We start from the raw sequence: 17,593 nt of genomic DNA on the forward strand, positions 1-17,593 counted from the left end.
GTTTTGCAAACAATTACAAAACATTTATTATCAAATTACAAACATTTTTTTAAATCCCACTTGATCAAGTTGTATATACAGAATGGAGCTTGCTAAAAGTGAATGTGTGTGTGTGTGTATATTTGGAAGCGCTGTTTTCATGCCTCGACTGTTCCTTCCTTCACTATGGCCATCGCTAGGTTTCGTGCAAGAGCCAATCGCAACAGCTCCAGTTTTGTGGATTCAATATCTTCATCCTGAAACACAACAACCAACAACCACAGTTAATGGATATGAGTTTAATCCATTCTTTTTTATTTGCTATTTTTAGTCAGTTCAGCCCTTTAAAAGCATGAGACATTGGTCATTTTCCAACATAATATTTAACCATCAACTGTTGACCTTTAAGGGCATGCTGAGAGAATTTGAGAGAATCATTTCTTTGATATGCACTCCAGGCTCATTCCAGACTAGGAACAGAACAGTTACTGGTCTGTTTACTGTGGTATAAAACTTAGTGATGATTAGGGATGCACTGAAATTTCAACCACTGAAAACAAATATACAATGAATACCAGAATCTTACACTTAACAAATAATTTAAACGATAACGTAAATAAGAAATAGCTGTTTGTTTCCTTTGTTCGGGTTCTCTTTCCCAACATGGCGATTATCGCATTTGAAGAATCGCTATGAATTATTATGTGAATTCAAAAGCATAAATACAAAGGCAAATTACATAAAAGAAGTTTTGGAAGTTTTGGTCAAGATTTTCATTTTGGTGCATCATTAGTGATAAGCATACTGTTTCCAATAACTGTGTACATTTACCATTTTTTTAAAAATGTGACCATGGAAGTAAACAGTCTACTAGTTTACTTTGTTGTGTTTTGTTTTGTTTTGTTTTTTTAATTTTCAGTATATTTTAACTTGAGAGAGATTTTTTCCATTTAAAAAACAACTGTGTTTTATTATAGTTTTATGAGTGGACAAAATAAGCTCCATCCATTTTAGAAAATCCCCTCTCACACGCATTTCAGCCAGAAGGTAAGAGCCACACTTTATATACAAACACAAGATCAGATTGTAAATTAACTTATAATACTCAGTTTCAGTGTAGCTTTATAGTTCACATTTTTGTTTACTTCTACATAGATATTGCCACTAATCCCTTCAACAAGCACTGCTGTCTTTTATAAACAGTGGGAATTAAAAAGAAAAAAAAGGTTTTGGAAATTATAAAAAAATAAATAAGCACAAAAATAATTATTGAAGTTATGTTAGCATTTTTTTCGAATTCTGTATCAAAAATTACTGTGATGCAAAACTGTAAATTCATATTGTAAAATTCATATTGTACAAAGTCAATGGTTCCAAGTTTTCTGTAGCCTCTTGCTTTTGCTCTCATTCCTATAGCTCATTTATTCCTGTTACATTGGAGGCTCTCGAGAGGAACTGGAGCGTTTCACTTTGCTGTTGCTGTGGTTAGTTCGCTGCTTATTGATTGATCCAAAGGACTCTTGCCAGCACTGCCCAGCATAATGTTCTGTGGGTATTAGTGATTGCTTTAAAAGCCATTTAAAAGCCTCTTTTGAATGAGAGGGCTACAATCTTGAATTCTATCATAGGAATATACAGCATGTGAGCAACTGGGCTTCAGCCTGCACTGCTACAAGTGTCAAACTAAAAACAAATATATTAACTGTGTTTAAAAACATGAGCGGCATTAATAATGTATCATGTCAACTTGGACAGCCCTAATTTTAACAATACCAAAATAATACACCATATGTAATAGTCACTGACATTATGATAAGACTTTCCATATCATCACGTCCCTATTCAAGACACACAGGGAGAGAAAGCTCATGGTTTGGTTTATACGAACCAGGCTGTAATGTTTTTTTCTTTACCTGTGCTGGCCGCTCTGGTTTAGTCTCGCTGTTGTCTGAGGTCAGCTCCTCCAGACAGAACATGAGTTCATGAGTCTGATCCACTGAGAAAATCACCTACACAGACAAAAACATGCGTCATGGAGAGCCACAACCAATCTACAACATTCTGAAAAGTATCAGTACAAGTATTAAATTGGCCAGTAATTAGCCAAAGCATGTCCAGTCAGTAAGTATGATTCTGAAATATACATGAACAAATCAACTTCAGTTGAGCTGAATATGATCAATCAGGCAAAATTTAGGCTTTCAGATCAGGAGTGCTAATTGAGATTTAGTCAAAGTCTCTGATCAGTTCATGCCCTCCAAATCCTCATGGGTGTGTTTATATGTGCAAAAGGTGAGCTAATCCAAGATCTTCACTATCACTCCTTGGTGTCCTTGCACTTTTGAAATGGTTATTCATCAGTACTCCGACAAAAGAGACTGATGCAATCAGTAGGCGGAAGAGAAAAGGCCTTTTGCTGATGCTGTCAAAAGAAAACTGCCAACAAAGAAGCTCCGGTCTATAGTACGAAAGAGAGGCTGCATGCTTTGTAACTTTTCCGGCACTGTGCAGATTGCTGAAAGGCTTCTTTATTAATCCTCCCTTAGAAGTCTAGATTTATTATTCCCTGGGTTTCCATCCATGAACTGTATGCACATTTTAGCATATCGAATAAAGAAAGACTTGATGGAAACAGCAAATGCTGAAGAGAATCGTCAAATTTAGCATAAAAGTTTGCAAACTTGCTTGAGGTGGTTAAATTTTTGCCAGTAAAATAGAAAAGTGCAAAATTTTAATTAAAAACCTATCTACAGGATAAATAATGGAAATAAACAGAATAAAGTCTGACTCATGACTGTTCATGTGTTTCGTTTTTGTCAGTTGTAGCTATGAAACGTGTAGATACTAGTTACTTACTAAGAGAATTAAAATAAAAATAAGATATTAGACAGTAAGTAGACATAAGATGCCTGTGCTGATAAATGGACTTTTCCTGAGCCACTGTTTGCATTCTGTCTTTATACTCTTACCATGAAGAAAGAAAAAAAATACAGCCATAAATTGAAACAAAACAGCTGCTCAGCATTTAAACGTCTCTGAGAACTCACTCCATATTTCTCACAAGTGTTTTTATGGACGTGAATGCAAAGAGTTATTCTTTTATACAGAGCTGAAGGAAACGCAGCCCAATTTGCATACCGCTGCTCTCAGAACAAAACCTCATATGTCCATTTTTTTGGTTTTTCAGTTTTTTGACATTATTTGAAAATGCCTGTTGTCCTTTGCACTGGGTGTAAATATCACGATGAACTGACCAAAAGAAAGAACCCAAAATTACTTTCTGGTTCCGTTGATTTAAATTAAAAGTTAACTATGTTTTTTTCCTGACATTTCAGGTATTCGCTTTATTTATTCTCCAACCAGATGTCATCAGTTTACAGTGAAATAATTATGTAATGTATTAATGATGAAACGGAGTGCAGAGGTTCACTTTGAATGAGAACTATTTGTTAACGTGTAAAACAGCTGCTCCCAAAGACCCCCTGCAAAGCTCACTACTTCATCAAGATAAACCTCTTCTTCTGCAGCGTTAGTGCTGTGACTAAAACAGTTATAGATGGGCCTTTGAAGCTCGGCACTGTGAGCGTATGAGTTTACCTCTTTTTGCTCCAGTAGTGGCAGTGCATCGGTGAGCAGGGTCATCCAGAAACTTCGAGGGGCTATCTTGGCTGTCATTAAAGACAGGAGGAGCTTGGCGGCTTCTGTAAACCTCATCTCACCATAGAGCCTGTGGAACTCCCGGTATTTCCCTATACACACACAAATATTGTTAACAAAATGATATTTGTTTAAGAGAAGAACACTTAGCACAACACCAAACTGATGGTGCTCTCTTTGTATGGAGAAAGACTGGAGAAGAATACCATCCAGCTGCACTAAGACTACTGTAATGCACAGATGTGGAAATGTCAAAGGCTAAATGAACACATCAAATTACAACACAGATATGTAAAATGTCTGACTGCTTTCTGATCAAAAATCAGATCTGATTAATAAGTTTTGTATTATATTTTCACTGTGGGTGCTGCACTCTTTCACTCAGTTAAGGTTAATTAAAGTGCTTTCTGAGGCATGTGACAGCAGGGTTCACTTAAGGTGACTTTGCTATTTGTCAGTATGTTCTGCTGAGAGGGATTGTCGTTGCTCTGTGGCTAATGAGAACAGATCACAAGGTAGCACAAGCCTCAGGCACTTCTAAATGAAGCATGGGCTTCTCAACTTCCCATTCTTCATCTAAGTACAGCTATGTATTTCCCATTTCTCCCTCTCTCATGCTTGCAGACTCCAGCTACCTAGGAATGTGAGTCTGTCACTCAGCAGCATGGCGGGCCCCAGGTTGTCGATTAGATCCAGGTCAGAGAAAGAGCCCCTCGTACAGTAATCCTGCAGAAACCTGCACAAACCGAAATGCATTTAAACATCAATCAACAATGCCAACTTGCAGATTCTAAAAGCACATGTATGCAATGTTTGTATGACACAAGAGACAGACACACTGACCTTTCAGAGATAAGAGTGGCGAAAGCTGCATCTTTAGCTCGAATACTCCAGGACAGAGCAGAACCCAGCCTGTTATTACTGAGAGCCCTCTTAGCCATGATCTTACAGATACTGCGCACTGCAACACACACACACACACACACACACACACACACACACACACCACACACACACACACAGTTATTCCTTTAAATCTAATATTATTGTATTATCCATACATGTTCATTGTTGCATAGTGAGACAAGTATCAAAGAATGAATATAGGCTATATGGCCAAAAGTGTGAGGACAAACCTATAATTATTGAATTCAGCTGTTTCAGCCACACCCATTGCCCATAGCCATGCAATCTCCATAGACAAACATTATCACCAGAATGGGTCATATTGAAAAGCTCAGTAAATTTAAATGTGGCGCTATCATAGGATGTCACCTTTGCCGCAAGTCAGTTTGTGAAATTTGTGCTCTGCTAGATCTGCCCCACTGTATAACCACTGTAAGTGCTATTGCTGTGAAACAGTAGCATCAAGCAGCAATAACAGCTCAGCCACAAAGTAGATCACACAAACTGTCAGAACAGGGCCACCCAGTGCTGAAGCATGTAAGAAAGTGTTTCATGAGTGCAGTTAGACTGAGTTTGGGAATAGTTCAGAAAAAAAAAAGAATTTTTTTACATATATAAATGTGGCAGGCAGAGGGGCGTGGTCTAGCGTCACCTGCTGAACTGAGAGCGAGGCAGGGCGAAGCAGGGCGAAGCAGCGGGTTATTAGGCTGTGTGTTTCACCTTTGTGTGGTTTTCCTATTTAGGTGGATCTCTCTTGCAGTGAAGGGACAGCCTTAGAAAGACAGATTGAGACTGAGAATAACTGCGCAGCAGCAGCAGCAACTACAAAGAAGCTGGTTCACAGCAAGCATTTAGTCTTTGTCTTTTGGCAATCCAACAGACAGATCTGGGTTAGACAGATGCCAGGAGAATGCTGCTTCCCGGAATGCATAGTGCCAAGAGAGCAGTTTGGCGGAGGATGGATAATGGTCCAGGGCTGTTTTTCAGGGTTTGGGCTCAGACCCTTCGTTCCAATGAAGGGTGATGTAAAAGACATTTTTACACAATTATATGCTTCCAACTTTGTGGCAACAGTTTGGGGAAGGCCATTTCCTGTTCCAGCATCACTGAGCCCCCATGCACAAGTTAAAATCCATAAAGATATGGAGTGTGGAGGAACTCCAGTGGCCTGCACAGAGCCCTAACCTCAATCCCACTGAACACCTTTGGGATGAACTGGAATGTTGATTGCGATCCATACCTTCTTATCCAACATCAGTGCCCAATTTTACCAATTCCATTCTGACCGAATGGACACAAAGTCCCCAGACATACTCCAAAATGTAGAAAGGTGGAGGTCTGCTACCTGACCTGAGCCTGACCGAGCTTTGGCAGGATTCAGGCTGTTTTTTTTTTTTTCAACAAACAACATGGGGCTTGGATTGGGAACAGGCCCGTTTTCTAATGAGTGATTTATTTTTTTTATATGCATAACAGATTTTTTTTTAATTTTGCACACTTTTATGCCTTTTCTTTCTTGTCTTCTCTAACTTTCTCTCTTTAGTTTATAGGTTTGTTAACAGCTGCATTCGTGCATTCGGAATAGCTCCCAAGTCTGAGAGAAACTGGGAATTAAGTAAGCAGTAATCAGTGGCGATTACACCATAAATATAAGTGGGATTTGTTGGGTCAGTGGAAAGATTTCCAGATTTCTAGCTAAGCTTGCCAAAAGCATGTTAAGCATTCCTGAAAGGAGCAGCAGTAGAGAGTTGAAAAACTTATAGCTTATGAGAGGAAGGTGGACAATGTTTTTTTGCCAGGTACAATCAACAATACTATCACATTTATTGATCAATGCTGTTGGTATATTACAGATGTGTACAATGCCAGTTTATCTTAGTAACTCAAATGCTTAGTAACAAAGCAAAGTACTGTAAAACCACGTCTGTGATAATCTCTCTCTGTTAGTGTTCTGAAACTGAAGTTAGCTTCAATTCGAATGTTCCATTCCACTTTAAACGGCACCATTAGAATGTGACTTCTGCACCATTTAAGGCGGAACGGAAATTTTGAATAAGAACCTGGCGAATAAGAATCCAACTTCAGCCTCGTGTGTCTGAACAGATTAAGGACAGATTTAGACCTGATCGGGTTGTGCTTCAAGGTCGTGGGTAGAGGTCAGGTTCAGGCTTCAATTTCATGCCTGTTCCGACCTCTAGTGTGTAGAGTGTTACCTTGCTCGTTCATCTGTCTCTGTTCACAGATCCTGAGCACTTTCAGTGCTTTTCGCTCCGTCTCCAGTGGGACCCGCTCAATCTGCAGCTCCAGATACACACGGCCAAACTCAGGGCAGTGGTCAAAGTAGTCCACCGCCAGCTGCCACAAACTGAAACAAAAACCATTTAGAGGCTAGTTAAGAATGATGAGAGAAACCAGAGAATTTAATAGATTTTTAAACTGGTAGGGCTGCACCAATGATGACTCTGCTGCAGTTGATTTTTAACAGTGGTATATGACGCATTGAGTGTAAAAAATAAAGATTCTGCTCTTACCTGTGATGAGAGAAGAGTCCAGAGGCATACTCCAGCACCAGGAACTCCCTCAAGTTAGAGCCAAAACTTCAAAAACAAAACACAAAATTAAGCCATTTTAGAAAATGAGCTTAAGCTTTTTTATTTTTTAGGTTATGGGTAAAGATGAAGTGCAGCACTGTAACTGATTAATCCACTCTCCACCCATAAATGTGGTCTTTTGTGGCTACTGCTGCATAGCTGAACTAGATACAGAACATTGTCAAATCCCATTCAACATAATGAGAAATGGAAATGACAAATTCAGCATCATGCTCAAAGTTATGCAATTACACAATTTACATCCAATCAATCCCAACCATGTGAGCATACACACATGAAAAATAACTAACATTTGAAATTAATAGGACAATCAAAATGTAGGGATTTTGACAAATACACTGAGTTGCGCCATACAGTGTCTCATTAGGTAGAATGGTTTTGTAAAGTTTGTCCAATATAGCAACAGCCTTGCCATGAAAGAATGCATTTGTGGGCGGGGCATGGATAGGGGAATTGTAATTAGTTGTTAAAATGCCCATTCCACACAGTGGAAACCTACCAATAACAGTTCTAATGGGGTGTTTACACTATCACAATAAGTAGAGTAGAAGGATGATGACAGCTTTAAGCTTTATCATCTGCAGTTATAATAATGACCACAAGGGTTAAGGCCAGTGTTAGAGTGAAAATTACTTTTGTTGTTAATTCTAATATCGTAGTGAAATACCTTTAACCTTTATCCAAAAAACTTTTGCAAACATATCTGAATTCACTTTAAATTAGCAACTGAGTTTAATCTGCTTCTGTAAAACTAGTGACTGGTGACTTTCTTACTGTAGGTTGTGAGATTGCAAAAGCTTGCAGTGGTCCAGCAGGTCCGTCAGGTGAGCCACAAACCACCAGTTGTTGAGGGCAATACTGGAGATCAGACCCAAAATGTTCCATGTTAATAGAACTGTACAGACTGATGGACAGGCTGAGTGTGGAAAGCTTACTGAGTAAGACTGGCTCACCTGCAGTCTTTGATGACCTGATGAAGGTCGAACTCAAAGGCGGCCAGCAGAATGCTATCAAGAGGCTCAGGGGCACTCCGCGAGTCCAGGAACATGTCCATACTCGACTGAAGCACATAAACAGTTTTAAAAAAAAAAAAAACACAACATGATTAATAAATGCTTTCTTGAAGAAGACACCGTGAAACATTTTTGCCCCAGACACTCATGACACAAAAATTAAAAAATAAAAACAACTGTTTTATGAATACATTTAGAAGTAGCTGAGCAAAACTATAATAAAAATACATTTTACAGATATCAATATGTCCAGTTTTATCTGAATGTAGCAGCATAGCGCCATGTCTGACTGTACCTGGGCGTAATAGTGTAGCTCAGATGGTTTGACTGTCGGGTGGAAGAAGAGCAGCCGGCTCACTAGAAAATGATACCAGGTGCCCAGCAGCTCCTTATGCTCCAACATTGTATCCTCATCACCAACCAGAATCTGAGCAGAGAAGAATGAATGAGTTATGTGAGCGACTGAAGGAACTCATAGCTATTTGAAACAAAGCTATTCTGCCAAAAGTGCTGATTCTCAATTTACAATTAATAACATATTTGTGTTTCATTTTTTTGCAAGGTCAATTTTAACACCAAAACAACTCAAAAAAGTTGAAAGTGCAATCCAGAACCTGTTGATACAGAATGTAGAATTACTGTGAATGCAAGTCATTACATAACAACATAATTCATTATGTAGTAACACATGTAAATTTAAATAGCATTAAAAAAGAAGCAGCATTGAAAGAGCAGTTAAATCTTCGTGAGAGTATGGTAGGACTACTGTGTCCGGAGAGGTGGGCAGGGTTTGGGCAGAGGGTTCCTCACCTTACAGATGGTCTCTAGGTGACGGTTGCTAGCGAAGGAGTTGTCTTGGAGACAGCGGTCACACTCCTCATGCCAGTGCCTCCATTTCACGTCAAACTCTGTGAGGGTCTGAGTGCCGCCAGGCTGCAGGAAACACACACACACACACACACACAATTAATTCAAGTCACTTTCCATGCATTATTTCTCTGCAGCTGACCAAATCCACAGTACACGACATTCATTCACAGATTTAAAGCCTCCTCCTAAACTACATTTCACTGTTAAAGGGCTGTCAATTTACTTTGTTAATCAGTTTACGCTGTGAGCTATAGGCTCCTGCTTGCACACACTACTGACTGCCAAATGGAGGGCTATGTCTTTGATTTGCAGTACTATACTGGAAGACGCTGACATCACATGATCAAATCAGAATCAGGGCAGAGTCTCCACACCACAATCCTGCCCTACACAAACCAGAGACTCCTTACTTCGGTAGGGTCTTCCCACCACATAACATGGCCAGGAACTGCCTAGCTTGCCAGGAAGAGGCCGATTGACTGACTTGCAAAATGACCGTTCATGGCCTGCTGCATGTAGGGGGAGGCGATTGGCAAATTCCACGGGAATGTGCACGGGCACTCGGTTAACTGCTCGAGGTCCAGTATTCGTACACAGAAATCACCATTTGAGTTTTGTTTCATCACAAGAAAACGAACAATTTAACAAAATGATGCTTTTTTGTTTTAACAAGGCTGTAACATCATGGGTTTGCTCGTATTTGTGAGTATGTTAGTATATTACGCAGTGCCAAAGTGGTGCATACTAGTGCCTCAACATGGCACATTGTTGAGAACAGGTTGTTAAGGACGTGATTTAGAAGGCAGATGTAGCACAGCTGTGTAGCCAACAGGTGTGCACTGAGTTAATAAAACATGAAATTAAGTTCCACAGTTTTGAAGCAGAATAAATGAAAGAAGCCTCTCCATGTTTTCTGTATTTAACAGAGGGTGTTTGCAGAAGGCCAGTATCTGCAGATCTAAGATCACGTGTTGGAACATAGACAGACATTATATTTTCTAATTTATCCTGAAAGATACAGACAGGCTGTGCAGTTCTTTTTTTTTTATGAGCTCTTTTTTTTGTTTTTGTTAGGATCCGTGCTGCCACATTTTGTATGAGTTGTGGAGGATGGATTGTTTTCTCAGTAATCCCGGCAAGAAGAGCGTGACAATCATTATTTCTGCTTGTAACAAAAGCTTGAATAAGTTTCTCTGCGACGCTCTGAGACTTTAGCAATATATCTCAAATGATAAAAAGCTACTTTAGTGATTGTGTTTACATGTGGGATAAAACAATGCCAAGCTTCTCACTAAGCATGTTTCTACCAAGTTTTTGTACCAAGGATCAGTATATCTTTTTTCTTGATTTAGCTGTAGAACACTTTATGACATCCACTGAGAAATATCTGAAACACAGCTGGTAAGCCTGTCTATGGAGTCTCGATTATCAGAAGAAACTGAAATGTATAACTGCAGGTCATCAGCATAGCTATGAAACTTGATATTATGTTTCCTAATGACATCACTCAGAGGTAACGTACAAAAAATGAAAAAAAGCAAAGGCTCCAAAACTGAACCTTATGGGACTCCACAAGAAATGTTATTTTTTTCATGAATGATTTCCCAGTGAAACCAAGAACTGTCTATTCATGAAATATGATTTAAACCATTCTAAAACTGTGCCTGAGAGGCTGACCCAGTATTCAAGACAGTGGATTAGAATCTTGTGATCAACGGTATCAAAAGCTGCACTAAGATCCAATAAGACCAAAACAGAAGGATTCTGTGCATCAGCGCTGAGCCTGAGGTCATTCACAACACAAATCAATGCTGTCTGGGTACTATGGTTAGAACAAAAACCTGACTGAAACTTCTCATAACACTTGTTTGATAATAGATATACATTTAATTTTCTAAGACTTCAATTAAAAAAGAAGGTTTAAATTGGTCTAAACTGATTTAGTATGGAAGGATCTACGTTACTCTTTTTTTAGTGGAGGCTTCAACAAGGCAGTTTTAAAAGCATGCGGAAAAGCACCTGCTTACAAGAGTAAAACAGAACAGAACATTTTACAGTAGTTGATGTATCATTTTGAACACAATCAAAAAACCTCTTAAGGATGAATTTGTTTGTAAGTCATAAAATCCTGATAATTGACAAGAAAAACACATCATTACTAATGTAGGTGGCTCATCAGGAAGGTTATTTGAACTTTTTTAGTTTACATCTGAAGAGGCAGCCTCCGTTACTCATCCAACTTAAAACTACAGACTTTCCTCATTTTTTTTTAATAATAAAACACTTTTTAAAAATATATTGCTCTGCTTGCTGCTAATTTTTATGTAATGGACATATCTTGCTTTGAAAGGCTCACCATGTTCAGCTCAGGTAGCTGTTCACAATCGCGAACTAGAATTTAATTGGAAAACAAAACTTTGTTTCCAGTCCACCTCTGTGTGAAAAAGATACCAGATGCTCCAATTCTGTGTGAGTGGAGTATTGCTGAAGTTTAACAATGGCCTCCTTACATTAAATATGGGCATCTTCAGCAGCAGGCTGTCCATGAGCTGGTAGATGGGTCTGGAGGCAGGCTGCAGATTTGCCTGCTTCATCAGAATCTGCCGAGCCTCGTCCATACGCCCTTGTAGAACAAAACTGATCACCTGCAACGAGAGAGGAGGACAGAGATGTAGGAGGTGGAGAGAGAGAGGTACAAGGTCAAAAATGGAAAGACAGCTTTCCATGTCAAAAACTTGCCTGAACCTATTTACCACAACCTCTTCCCATCTGTTCCTCAATCTCTTCATTCAAAGACCTGCTTAAATCATTTGTTGTTTCTCAACACTTTAATTCTCCTTGTTGATGTTGTCTTTATTTATAATTGTTTAGCTCCTTAAACTCTAGGTTGATATTCAGTTATTAAACATTAGCCTTGTTATTTAGTAACTACTATTAATTATTCAGATACTATAAATTATGAAGTGTGGACCCACAGACAGACCCTTGGAATTTAAGAAGTTAATGCCTTGTTTTGGCATAAGTGTGTAGTGATTTTGGGTTTGAGAAATGCGAGTGTTAATATCTGATGAAATCGATTTGATTACAATTTTCTAGGAAACGATTCAATGCATCGTGAAATCTCAAATTTCATCACGATTCAATCAGCCACACTGCATGCTCTATTGATATTACTGATTAATTGATCTTTTATAATCAATTATAATTTGTCTTAACTTTCTAAATTTGGTGCAGTTGAATCACCACCTTTTTCACATCTGCAGTTCCACAGAAATTAAATTATTATTACATTATTATTAGTGTTGTTGTTATTTTTAGTGTTATTATTTTGTACTTAGATAATCAAAAAATATGTACTGTAAAATATGTTTTATCACTGGTATTATTATTATTTATATTATTTACTCATCCAACATAAAGACTACCAACTTTCCTCAGCTTTTTTGAATAATAAAACATGTTTTTAAATGTACTCTTCTGAAAGGCTCACCATGTTCACTGCAGGACTGAAATTTAACTGGAAAAAACTCTTTTTACATTACTGGTCAAAGTTCTTAAAATGAGTAGTGAGTCAGCATGACTGACTGTATGTACAATCAACTGAAGGGTAAATTTTATGCTTGTTTGAATTTGTCTGTGATAAATTGCCACCAAAATTTCCGAAACAGGCTTCCTAGGAAGGCCAAAGAAATTTTTTCAACTGGCTTTAGCTTTTGTACGTACCACTTCCCAGTAGGCGTGATGGTGAGTAGGGCTTTCACTCTGCAGGACCTCCCTGGCTTTCTCATCCACATCAGCCTTGTGCAGCCGCACCCAGTCCAGCAGGTGCAGCAGCAGAATGCCAGCTTTCACAAAACACAGGATTACACAATAACAGGGTATTAAAACCCACTGACAAAATGCCAATTGTTACAATTTGATAGTGATGTTCAAGTCTTGAATAAGCCTTGAGTAAGGTGAACCTCATCAGGATCCCTCAATTAAATAAAGAACAGATTTCTTTAGGAGAGACTAACAGACTGTAGCACTTTAATGTGTTACGTGACAGAAAAAAAATGTACCTGGTGCTGCGTCAATGAAAAGCACTTCACATAGATTCCAAATGAGCTCAATAGCCAAAAGAATAGAAACCTAAGAATGAGAAGCAGACGTACAATATACAAGAATACAAATACAAGTAAAAAAACATTTACAATTAGCTAGATGTTAACATAAGGCAAGGCAGTATGGCCAAAAATATATACATTTTTGTACACCATTCAACATAACAAAATAAATTCTGTGCATTCAGATCCTTGACTTTCTGGTGTAACTGACAAAATGATTTTAAATAAAAATGTACAATTTAAGGACCCTGCACTTTGTCTGTGGCTTTACATTCACCATTCAAAGCCTTTAAAACCATCTCAACAAAACAGAAATAAAGTTGTTGTGCAGCCCTTATGCCTGTTTTTGCCACAATCTCCTCAAACTCACAGCCTACTCCATTTTTTTAACACTGAAAATAGCTAGTAAGTTAACACTGCTATCTGTCCCGCTGTGCTGTGCTGCAGTGAGTGAACGCCTAGACTTCTTCTCTCCCCATCTAGTGAGTAAAAGGCACACACACTGCCTACTAGTGCAATAAAGAGGCAAAAGCAGCAGCAAATTATTAGTTATTTGCTGCTAATATCAGATTGAGAGACAGAACAGCATAATAATTTTATCATTCTACTGAAAATCTCAAAATGAAAAATGTTTGTAAAAACTGATTTAATTATCATTATTGTTGTAACATCAGCCTATGTTATTGTGTATGACTGGGAAGTAGTACCTGACTGCTGTACTGTGTGTCCTGAGTTGACACTGAAAGAGAAAGACATCAACTTAGGTAACAAAAACAAACAAGAACAAAACAAAAAACAAACATCACAGTAATAGTTATGGTGTAAATGGCATTATACAGCACATACCTGCAACCTGCTGGAGTTCCTCCATACATGCTCGTATTACTGATCTGTAGTTTTTACTGATGCTGACAAACCTGCAAAGAAGACAAAGTACAGTACACAAACACTGGATGCAAAACCACATTAAGGATCCCTTCAGCAGCAATGAATGGTCATTTTCAGGGCGGGTAAAGAACTTTTTGTATTTACTGTGGTTTAAGATGAAAGATAATTTCTCTTCACTTAATAATGCTGTGGTTTTGAATACTGTACATAAAGTAGCCTTTGTTCTTACTGTGGTTTCTTGTTCTTGCTGGGCATGTCCTCTTTGATATTCTGAAGCCCAACAAAGATGTGATGGGACTCGTTGAAGAGTTTGCGCAGGATGGGAGAGTAAATGTCTTCATCTTTCCGCACCACGTGGACAGAAAGAGAGCCAGGCCCTGCAGAACCAGCACCTGTGGGTTTGTGTGATACAGAGACAGAGAGTCAAAGTGTGGAGTACAGACCTGCACAAGGTCCAAACACTTGATTTATACAAATGATCAGAATGGAAAGCACATTACCTTGTAATCTGAAGTTTGTCTCGTACACCAGGATATCTCCTGGCCCCCACTCAAACCCCACATGCTTTTGTTTAAGCCCCACGCCTGGGATTAACTGTAAACAAATGTAAGACGAATTCAACACTCTGCCAAACAGTGATCAACTAGAAGAACTAAGTATGATAAAGTTATTTAGTTCTTTATGACCTATAATCTATGTAATATATATCTATATAATCTATAATAAACTGTTGCAGAGATTCATGACAGAAAACACAACTTCGTGTCAATAAGCGCTGCTTAATAGTACTTTTGTAATCATGTGTAATATGACAGTATACTAATACACTTAATGGAATGACAGTACACTATCGTATTCATATACAAACCTTAACTCCCAAAAAGTTGGGACAGCATGCAATATTAAAATAAAAAACAAAAAGCAGTGATTTCTAAAATCAATCTGATCTGTATTTAAACAAAATCAGTACAAAGACAAGATACTGAATGTTTTACCTTATTAACTTCATTGTCTTTTGTAAATACAAGCTCATTTTAAAATTGATGCCTGCCATGTTCCAAAAAATGTTGGAACAGAGGCGATTAAAGATATGCAATGTTGTAAAATGTGTAAAAACATATTGAACAGGTGATGCCATCATGCTTGAGAATAAAAGAAGCATTAAGAAAAAAAACTGTCCTTTATGAGCAAGAATGGGTCAAAGTATTTCACCTTCTATAGTGGATAATATCATAATATCAAAGGCGAGGCCGAAACCATAGACTAATGCCCGTGACCCTTGACCAGCATGCTTATGTGATATCATCACATGGGCTCGGGAATACTTTGACTATACTTCTGAATAGTTGTCAATAAACACTGTTCGTTGCTGCATCCACAAACGAAAGCTAAGATTGTACTATGCAAAGCAGAAGCCATATTATGTAAACACCATCCAGAAATGTTGCTGACTTCTCTGGACTCACATGAATGAGCTCATATGAAATACACTGATGCACAGTGGAAACATTGGTCTAACGAGTCGACCTTTCAGATTCTTTATGTTGTGTAAAAAAATAACCATGCAGACTGTTAGTTTTAAGTTCAAAAGCTAGCGTTTGTCATGGCATAGGTAAACTTCACATCTGTGAAGGCACTATTATCGCTAAAAGATATACACACAATTTGGAGAAACGTGCTGCCTTCTACATGACGTCTTCTTCACGGATTTCCAAGCTTATTTCAAGAGCACGGCTCACATTATTACAGAGATTACAGGTGGTAGACTGGCCTGGTTGCAGTCCAGGTCTGTCTCACATAGTAAATGTTAGTCGCATTATGAACTGCAAAATACAGTTGCACAGGTAAAGACTTGACGGAAGAATGGTAAAAAAAAAATCTACTTTCAAAACTGGATCAGTTCATGTCTTAAATTCGCAAAACGATTAATGTATATAATGCAGTTAAAAGTAAAGGTGATGTAACGCTGTGGTAAACATGCTCCTGTTCTGTTTTTTTGCAACGTTTCACAGGCATCAAATTTTTGTTTTAATGCAGATCAAACAGAATTTACTAACAACTGCTTTCTGTTTTTATTAGCATTTCACATACTGTCCCAGCATTTCTGAAATTGAGGTTTTTACTATGATAGTATACAGGTGTACTGTACACTCTGAGAGTATACTGGTGCATTTGCCAAAGAAACTCTGGGAGATCTTCTAAAATGCATGTTATGGATGTATGTTAACCTTCAGTTATTAGTGATGAAAACTCATTTTTTATGTGAAGCTAATATGCATTACTAAAGAAACACAAAACAAAAAACAGCTTGTTATCAAGGCGCCAAATAATCTAAGGCTAAAGTTGAGCCTGTCCAACAGGAGACATAACGTTAACGTATGAGTAGGGCTGGTCAATATGACGATATACATTGTAATTGTGATAAATTATGTCACAATACAATATAATATGCTTTTCTATCGCATTTATCAATACTTGTAGAACACTGACCAACTGCAAGCTTCATTATAAAGAGAACAATATTAATCCCGTTTAACTGGATTTAGTGCTACACAGCATGCCAAATACTGAATAAAAATCACTGTATTTACAGTTTTTGGCAGTATTTAAGATGTAGCACTATTGGCTCTTTTTTCTCAGTTCCAACTGATCTGATGTTATGAAAAAACATAAATATCGTGACGTCTCATGAAGATTAAAAAATTCTTTAAGTATCGCGATATCATATTTTAGCTATCTCGCCCACCTGTACGTCTGAGCCATTTCTGCTGGAGAATAATTACATTAAGGGCTTAAATTATCCAGGTTTTCTGAGCATTCTTGCACAGTGAAATACTGAAGGCCTGCTAGTGAAAACTCAGGAGAAATAAAAGAACTGGAAAGTTTTTTTTTCCTAATGGTTTTTGCTGATTTCTACGCAACGTGCAAATAAACAGATCAAAAACAGTAAGTTAGCACCGCCCTAAGGGTTGAATAAAACCATCTTTCCCTTCTGCTTTCGCCTTATCTTATAGCCTTATGGATCCATAAGCTAGTCAGCTCTGCCAGTACATTTAGTGAGGTGGGCTGTTGATCAGGTAAAATCAAAGAAAACGACTAAAAGAAAAATTACGTTCAACTGTTCGGACGCAGCCTGTCAAAAAGAGAGCACCACTCGGCCACTAAAGCCACACGAGGCAGCCAGACTGAGCGCACTGCCACTACTCACCGTGGTGGTCGGCTCTACATCCACCTCCTCCATTTAATCAATACTGAAAAGGGAAAATAAAGTCCACGTTGATCAGAAAAGTGCAGTTTTCAGCACGAACACTTGACGATTTGACCGCCTCAGTCACTCGCAATGAGGACCCCAGCGATGACGCGTTTAGGAGCGCTCACACAACGCCTGTGTGAAAAGACCAGACAGCGAGAAAGCGTGTTTGGATGTTGAGACTGAGATTCCTTAACAGTAGTGGTGATAAGAACCAAGAGTCACAATACCTACAACACAAACATAGTCATTCTGTTTACTTTCCAGTGTCTCCTGGTTTTATTTATAGGTGATGCTGGTGATGGTAAAATA

At 38.3% G+C, this 17,593-nt stretch overlaps 1 protein-coding gene across 1 annotated transcript; it reads right to left on the reverse strand.

The window, feature by feature from the left end:
- nup85 (nucleoporin 85) lies at positions 1-17,401 on the reverse strand. Its single transcript, XM_036566058.1, has 19 exons — positions 17,240-17,401; positions 14,532-14,625; positions 14,261-14,423; positions 13,990-14,060; positions 13,851-13,882; positions 13,099-13,168; positions 12,761-12,882; positions 11,548-11,682; positions 8,978-9,100; positions 8,463-8,594; positions 8,108-8,214; positions 7,929-8,012; positions 7,074-7,139; positions 6,756-6,907; positions 4,480-4,597; positions 4,272-4,372; positions 3,577-3,728; positions 1,893-1,988; positions 1-236 (listed from the first exon to the last, which is right to left on the reverse strand). The coding sequence occupies exons 1-19, from the start codon at positions 17,270-17,272 to the stop codon at positions 138-140; spliced, it is 1,950 nt and encodes a 649-aa protein (XP_036421951.1). The 5' UTR covers positions 17,273-17,401; the 3' UTR covers positions 1-137.
- Positions 17,402-17,593: the final 192 nt, after the last annotated feature.

The sequence above is a fragment of the Colossoma macropomum genome, unplaced genomic scaffold, assembly GCF_904425465.1.
Source record: "Colossoma macropomum unplaced genomic scaffold, Colossoma_macropomum, whole genome shotgun sequence".
Taxonomy (NCBI): domain Eukaryota; kingdom Metazoa; phylum Chordata; class Actinopteri; order Characiformes; family Serrasalmidae; genus Colossoma; species Colossoma macropomum.